Consider the following 7,994-nt stretch of genomic DNA (forward strand, 5'->3'; position numbering starts at 1 on the left):
GGAAGAAGAGGCCGAGATGCAAGGCCCCCATCACCACATCCAATCACCGCGCCAGTCTCATGGCCACGACCGGCCGCCGCCAACGCAAATCGCACCAGGATCGCCACCCATCTTCCTAATCTTGGCCGTACACGCTGGAAATGGCCAGATAACCCCGTCCCTTTAAGAGCGGGCCGGCCACCACCATGGCCGAAGCCGGCGATGGCGGCAGCAGCGAGGCCGATGAGTAGAGGGTTGGCGGCGGGGTAGGTTTTCGGCCCCCGGGCCGCCACAGGAGGGACGACATGGTGGAAGTGAACGCTCTGACATCAAGTGCAATTACTGTATGTACAGTGACCAAAGTGACTATCATCAACAAGTTTTTTTTCACTAATTTTTTTTTAATCCTAAAAGAGCAAGTTTAATGACGCATAATGCATTTTACTAAATTAAAAAAAAAACACTAAACTCCAGATGCATGCGGAGATCCTAACGATTTACGGCAGGCACGGTCAGTCAGCCGCACTCCGCGGAACTAGAGTCGATTGCAAATCCTAATCGAATCCCGTCTCAGCTACACACATCCCACCAAGAGCCAGCCCCTCGATCGATCCGTCACCATCAGCTAGCGCCCTCTCTGTTTTCAAGACGAATTAGTTCATCGGCATCCATGGACCATGGCCCTGGTGGCGGCACAGCTACTACCTGATGGCGTCCTCGCCAGCGTCCTCCGGCGCCTGGCGCCGCGCAGCCTCGCCGCATCTCGCTGTGTCTGCAAAAGCTGGTGCGACGTCGTCGACGACTGGCGCCTGCTGCGGACGGATCTCCTCCCGCTATCCCTCTCCGGGATCTTCTTCATGGAGGAGATTTTTCCGGCCCTCCCGAAATTCTTCGCGAGCCCGTCGATAGATGGCAAGATCGCAGCCAGGCTCGACTACCTGGACACCAAATTTGAGGGCTATCTGCATATTATGGATCATTGCAATGGACTTCTCTTGCTTTGGGATCAACTGGTGGTCAATCCAGCAACTCGACAATGGGTGCGTCTGCCTCAGCCCCCCTGCGCCGGGTTGGAGGACTTCGCCGACGACATGTGCCTTGCTTTCGACCCCACTGTGTCGCCCCATTACGAGGTACTTCTTCTTCCCAAAGTTCCTCACAAGTTGGGTTCCATGACTGTATTCACGGAGGAATCAGAGTGGCCGCCTTCTTGGTATACAATACGTGTCTTCTCTTCAAGGACATGGACATGGGAGGAGAGGGTGTTGGTCCGGAGAGGGGAGGCTGCAGGGGCCATTGCTGACATGCAGTCACCTAGGGCTAGGGAACCAGAGCATCGCTATACCGTCTACTGGAAAGGAGAACTTTATGTGCACTGCCAAAATGACTCCATTATGCGGTACTCATTCACCCCTTAAGCAAACGATGATATTTATTATTGGGTTTTGGTTTTCCTCATCTTTTTAAGCTGAAACTGATTGTCCTATCTATTAACATGCGTTTTCTCTTCATTGACTTCACATTTGCAGCATAACCTTGTCGAATGGTGAGTATGAAGTGATTAAACCGCCTACAAGCATGGATGAGTTTACAGAATTTTATATAGGGAAATCGAAGAAGGGGCTGTACTGTGCTTTAATTTATAAAGATAGATCATACCGACTTCAGGTTTGGTTGCTTAGTGAATTGAGGGGTAAAATGGAGTGGGGGTTGAAGATTGACACCAGCCTTGTGCCAGTGGTGGCAATGTTTTCTTGGTTGTCTCACGAAGAAAATTCCGGTCCGTGGATCTTACATGGTGGTAATTATGATGGAGATGGTAAAAAAGTGATCGTGGAAGATAAATGTGAATGGGACTTCAACAATGGTATTCTCCTTGAGGCAAGAGATGGGGATGAATGCGACTTTGTCTCTGGTAGTATTTATTTCCTTGGATTTCATCCGTATGATGAGATTGCCTTCTTGTGGGTGTCAAGAGCAAGAGTAGTTGCCTATCATTTGAGTAGCTCGAAAGTTCAAGACTTGGGCATGTTACACGTACAATGTGTAGGAGATTCCTTTCCATATACACCATATTGGACAGGAGAGTTATTTGAAAAGCATTAATTTATGTTCCCAGGGGTTTGCTTTCGATGCCATATGACTTGTAACTTACAGTGGTGAGTATGATTTTTTTACAAGAAATGCAGTTAACAGTTGAGTCTGGTCTTGTTACTTTTCTGAAATTGGAGTCCTGTCTTAATTTTAAATTCTTTTTTAGCCACCTTATTTAGGACATGGCTCCATTCGGTTAATCCCTTCCCCGCCAGGATTCTGGACAAAACCCGGTGGATCAGCTGGGATCACTCTGGCAGAGCTTCCTTCCCCGCACACTTTGTTTAGTGCATCCGGTTGCACATTCTTCCTCTGCATACTCTGTGTATATACATCGACTTTTGTATATGAAAGCACAAGGAGCTGCAGTACCAACTTTGTAATACAAATCAACTTTGTGCAAGGAGTTAGCAAAATTACGAGCCTACTTGTCATTTTTCTGAAAACCATTTTGTGGCCCAATCACAGGTTATTGCTTGGGTTGTTTTGCCCTAGGAACAATCACATTATTTTAAGTGGACAAAGAAAATTAATTACGGAAAATACTACATTCCTTTCTACTAATGATTAATGATTTTCCCCACAATACTTCTCAGCTTTATCATGTTTTTCCAGAGTCAAGCGTATCTAATGGTGTTCCTACAATATCAAGTGTTTGACCAACTCGCTTTTATTAGATGAAGTTGGCAAGGAGAGGTTTAGGACAGTCACTACTACTAGAGGAGCTCATGTTCTCTCCTAAAATTGCACTCTCCTTCCTATTCTGATACCACTAAATTTTAGGTTACATTTTTTCTTACAAACTCTGTGCATGCTCAACTGTGGTGCCACTGTTAATTGTCTTAAACAGGTGTCTTAATGTTCATGTAAATCAGGCAGGGTACCATTCTCAATAGTGACTTGTCAAGTTCCTGGACAATCATTTTGTGCTGTATTTGGGGAGTGGAAACTTTTGTTGAGATCTGTGATGCTGAAACACAAGCAGGGCATGGATTCTTATGGTATGCAACCAAAGATGATATTTTTTTATGGTGGTCACGTGTGTCATTTTACTCGTTTATTTGTTTCGCTTCTCAGTTAAGCTACTTGTCTGCTTACGAAACACGCGACGGTGTTGGAGCTGGAGTTGGAATTGGAGCCGGCAAAGCTTATATAGTCACGAGAGATTGAGAAGGATCCCAATCGATTGACCTCTGAACAGACCGAACTTCACATCTCCCTGCCTCTTTGTGTCAATTTGAGACCCGTAGAAGAAGGCGCGCGATGGCAACTCTTGTAATGATGCTCAGCCTGGATGATGAAAGCCGTCGATCACCGGAGCTCCATGTTCTGGACGTCAGCGACGAGCAGAGCGGTGTAAGATCCGTCCAGTGCATACGAAGCACGCCACGAGACCCTTGCTCGACTGCCAGCTACAAATCTGCTTCTTCTTTTCTACCTTGTCGGGGTCCGGGGATCGGTTGCTGCTGGTGGAACGGCAGGTCGATCTGGATACCATCCATTTTGTGCCCCGGACCGAAGCCTTCGTAGCAGCAGACCTGAACAGTGGGTGGTGGAACAAGGTGGATACGCTGATGGGGCATGCTCTGTTTGTCAGCCTAGGCTGCTCTGAGTCTGAGACCCTGTTTATTTCAAGGGACTTATTGGTTTAGGGACTTAAAAAAGTCCCTATAAGTCCCATCTAAACCAAACAGGAAGGACTTATAGGGACTTATTGGGGTCATTTGGGACTTATTAAAAAGGACTCTCAGGGAGGAACTTATTGGGACTTATCGTATCGATCTGGACGCACCCCCCGCATCGCCCCGCTCGTTCCCCTCCTCCTCGCCCCGCTCGTTCCCTGCCCTCGTCCCAATCGCCGCCGCCGCCCTACGCCCGCAATCGCCGCCGCCATGGCCGATGAGGAGGACGAGATCCCCTTCTTCTCTCAATTCCCCTCGTCTCAACAGATTTCTGAAGGCTCATCCGCCGGTGCAAATCTCGGGAGGGGAATGGGTTTCTTGGATCTCAACAGCAACATCGACGGCTTCCCGGAGTTGGGCTCGTACCAGCAACTCCTCTTCGACCAGTCGGCCGGTCATGGCGTTCCTTCGGTTGGAGCTGGTCGTGGGAGGCCCGTGCCCCAGGGCGGAGGAGGCCGAGCACGGTCTCGGAGCACGGGAGGCCGAGCCGGCTCTCACCTGCGTCCGTTCGTCGCCCCGGGCGCAACTGCCGTTGAGGGAGGCGTGATAGGGCGTGGGAGGACCATGTCGCAGGTCACCGGGCGCGGTGTAGGTCGAGCCCATGTGTCCTCATCGGCCGGCAGTAGAGGAAAAGCTGCGGGGAAGCAACGTGTGTCGTCAACTGCTGCATCTTCAGAAGATGTCGATGAGAATGAAGGCTTTGAAGATGAAGATGAGGATTTTGCTGTTGGAGAGGTAAAATTCTGATTGGTACACATAGTTAGCTTTCTGTCACAGGGTGCAAATTCATCTTCTTTATATGCTAGCTAATTGTGTGTACAATGGTATACCTTGTGTAGAATTTGAACCAGCTAGATTCTACTTTTGTTTGAATTGTGTACTTGTTATTTTTTGTTTAGAAAAACATTGCCAAGGCTGATTGGACAGACGAGCATATTACTGTATTTTGTAACATCGCCTGTGAGGAAGCTAGGGATGGGCACTGTGTGAATGGTACTTGGACAAGTAGAGCCTACAATAATATGAAGAAAAAAAATTATCAGCGTGCTGGCCTCCTCCATACTACCAAGCAATTCAAACAAGTAGAAATACAAATGGAAAAATTCTCTTGGGTGTGGTTGGGGCAGCAAACTGGTTGTGGCCGAACTGGAGATGGAGCTATAACCGCATCGAATGAGTGGTGGAAAAAAGTAATTAAGGTACATACATTATTTTGCAAATTACATCTGAATTGCTCACACTTGGTTACATTATTTAGCCTTGTCCTAATTACCTAACTAATGTTGCAGGAGAGACCAGATGTCAGAAAATTCAAGGGTGGCAATCCTGAGTATTTGGATATGCTAATAGAGCTATTTCAAGGTGTGGCAGTTGATGGATCATCAGCTTATGTGCCCATAGATGAAGATGAAGAAGAAGATGTTGTTGCCGATGATGGAAATGAGGAGAGTCCAATGAGCACCACCAGCAGGAAGAGGGGAAGCAGCTACGGTGAACAGTCAGCTTCAAGCCCAGGCAAGAAACACAAGAGCCCAATGGTGAAACTAATGACAGGGCTCATCAATACTATGACTAGTGAGAACACTTCTGACATGATCACTGAATATGCAAACAAAAGACAGGAAGCAAAGGACAAGGCAAAAGAGAAGAAAGCAAACAACACTAAGGAATCCATTACTCATTGTCAACTGTTGGCAGTTCAATGTGGTGCAGAAGAAACAAGTGTTGAGTACTTCATGGCAACTCAACTATTTGCAGATGAGGCAAACAGAGTCATATTTCAGAACATTTCAAGTGATCAGGCTAGACTGACTTGGTTGAAGAGGTGGTGCATGATGAAGAAGCTGTCCTAGTGTAGTAGTGATCTTGTTTGTCCTTTTTCTAATATATGTAATGGACATGTACTGTGTGACCTTGTTAAATGATCATTGCATGTTACTGTGTGTCCTTTTTCATGCATGTACTAATGTTTTCAAGTTCAAGAGGTGGTGCATGATGAAGAAGTTGTACTAATGTTTGCATGTTTCAGGATGATGACAGTACTGTTGATGGAATCAGCAGTGATGATGGGAGCAGCAGTGATGATGAAGCACTGATGTTGTTCATGCACCAAAAAAGGAAGAGAAGAATGATGCAGATGGCCTGCATGATTGGTATGTACTACCTGGACTCTTACGGTAACAAAGGACCTAGAAGAGTACCAATACAGTCTGGGCATGATTGGGTTATGACAACACTAGGCAACGAAACTGCTTGTTACAACATGTTTAGAATGCACAGACCAGTGTTTGAGAAATTGCATAGTGTGCTTGTTGATTCCTATGGTTTGAAGTCCACCAAAAAAATGTCATCAGTTGAGTCTCTAGGCCTGTTTCTTTGGATAGTAGGTTCCCCTCAATCTGTAAGACAAGCAGCAAACAGATTTGTTAGGTCATTGGAGACAATTGTAAGGAAGTTTGATAAGGTTTTGGAATGTCTGATCAAGCTTGCAAAAGACATCATCAGGCCAGTAGATCGTCAATTCAGAACTGTGCATTCAAAATTAAGATCTAGAAAGTATGCACCATTTATGGATAATTGCATTGGTGCAATAGATGGGACACACATACAAGTTGTGGTACCACTTGCCACTGCTGCCCAGCATAGGAATAGACATAAGGAGAAGAGTCAGAATGTGATGTGTGTGTGACTTTGATATGAGATTCACATTTGTCCTAGCTGGTTGGCCAGGATCAGTGCATGACATGAGGGTCTTCAATGATGCACGATCCAGATTTGGTGACAAGTTTCCAAAACCACCACCTAATAAGTTTTATCTTGTGGACTCAGGGTACCCAAATAGACCGGGTTATCTTGCACCATACAAGGGTTTAACCTATCATTTCCAGGAGTACCGTGATGGCACAATGCCTAGAGGAAAAAAGGAACACTTCAATTTCACCCATTCTTCACTTAGAAATGTCATCGAGAGGTGTTTTGGAGTCTTGAAGAACAAGTGGAGGATTTTGTTTCACTTGCCTAGTTATCCACAGCAGAAACAAAGCAAAATCATTGTGGCTTGCATTGCACTGCACAATTTTATTAGACAAAGTCAACTGCCCGATATAGAGTTCGACAAGTGTGATCAAGATGAAAACTATGTACCATTGTCTATGCCAACGACCACAAAAAATGATTCAACAAATGAGATGGACAGTGCTGCTATGAATCAATTCAGAGCTTGGGTCGCTGATGGGTTGTGGTCCTTGAAACAACAATGATATGCATAAGTGTTGTTCATTTATGTAATTTCTTTTATCTCGGTTGTTATGTACTATCTCTTATTTTGGTTCTTATCAACAAGTGTTAATCGTTTGTATGAACAAGTGTTGTTTCGGTTGTCACTATTCTGTAATTCGTTTGTATGAAAAAGGGTTATGTGAACAAGTGTTTTATCAACTTATAAGTCCCTGTAAACAAACATGCAGGGACTCGGGACTTATAAGTCGATGTAAACAAACAAGTAGGGACTTATGACTTATAAGTTGGGACTTAAAAAAGTCCTAGGACTTATTAAACAAACAGGACCTTATAAGTCGATGTAAACAAACAGGTAGGGACTTATGACTTATAAGTTGGGACTTAAAAAAGTCCTAGGACTTATTAAACAAACAGGGCCTGAGTCACTCCTTGTCTGCGGTGGCAGCGGTGGAGCTCAAGAAGACTGCATCTTTTTTATGACCGAGCGTAGGACGTCCCTCCATAGGAAAGGAAGAGGAAACCTGGAGATGAGTTTCTCGACTGAATCTTGTATAACATGAGAGACCGGACAGTGGTGTCGTTGCCATTGGTCATTGGACAACACGGCGGCGGAGCCGGAGCTGTCAGGCGATGATGGTCCATGGCATCCTACTTGGATTTTCCCAGCCGTTATTTGAGTGCAACTGCCACTTCCCTTTGTAAAACCTCAAACACGGATTAGAGTCAACGTATCGATCGAGTACCAACCGTGGCACAAATAGCACAAGAGATATTTGTTTTTGAACAGAAAAAATGTAGAGAGACGTACCAGCTGGTCAGGTGACGGTTCCCAACAGGACTATCTAGCTAGGTCAGCCTACATATTCGCAAAACAGGAGCAAAATAGGTCATGCATCACCGAGAAGCCTTGGGCATAAACTGCGCCATGAAGTCTCGAAATCTCTACTCCCTTCGTGAGGATCTAAACAAGGCAGCGGTTGCTGTCATCTGGATGCCCCT

At 45.7% G+C, this 7,994-nt stretch overlaps 1 protein-coding gene across 2 annotated transcripts; it reads left to right on the forward strand.

Annotated features, from left to right (window-relative positions):
• Positions 1 to 474: 474 nt before the first annotated feature.
• LOC123497863 (putative F-box protein At3g16210) lies at positions 475 to 2,179 on the forward strand. Of its 2 annotated transcripts, XM_045234848.2 has the most exons (3): positions 475 to 1,112; positions 1,220 to 1,378; positions 1,509 to 2,179. In XM_045234848.2, the coding sequence occupies exons 1-2, from the start codon at positions 657 to 659 to the stop codon at positions 1,280 to 1,282; spliced, it is 519 nt and encodes a 172-aa protein (XP_045090783.1). In that variant the 5' UTR covers positions 475 to 656; the 3' UTR covers positions 1,283 to 1,378; positions 1,509 to 2,179. The 2 variants fall into 2 exon arrangements, with proteins under 2 accessions (XP_045090783.1, XP_045090782.1); XM_045234847.2 differs by having other exon boundaries at positions 490 to 1,378.
• Positions 2,180 to 7,994: the final 5,815 nt, after the last annotated feature.

The sequence above is a fragment of the Aegilops tauschii genome, chromosome 3, assembly GCF_002575655.3.
Source record: "Aegilops tauschii subsp. strangulata cultivar AL8/78 chromosome 3, Aet v6.0, whole genome shotgun sequence".
NCBI classification, from domain to species: Eukaryota; Viridiplantae; Streptophyta; class Magnoliopsida; order Poales; family Poaceae; genus Aegilops; species Aegilops tauschii.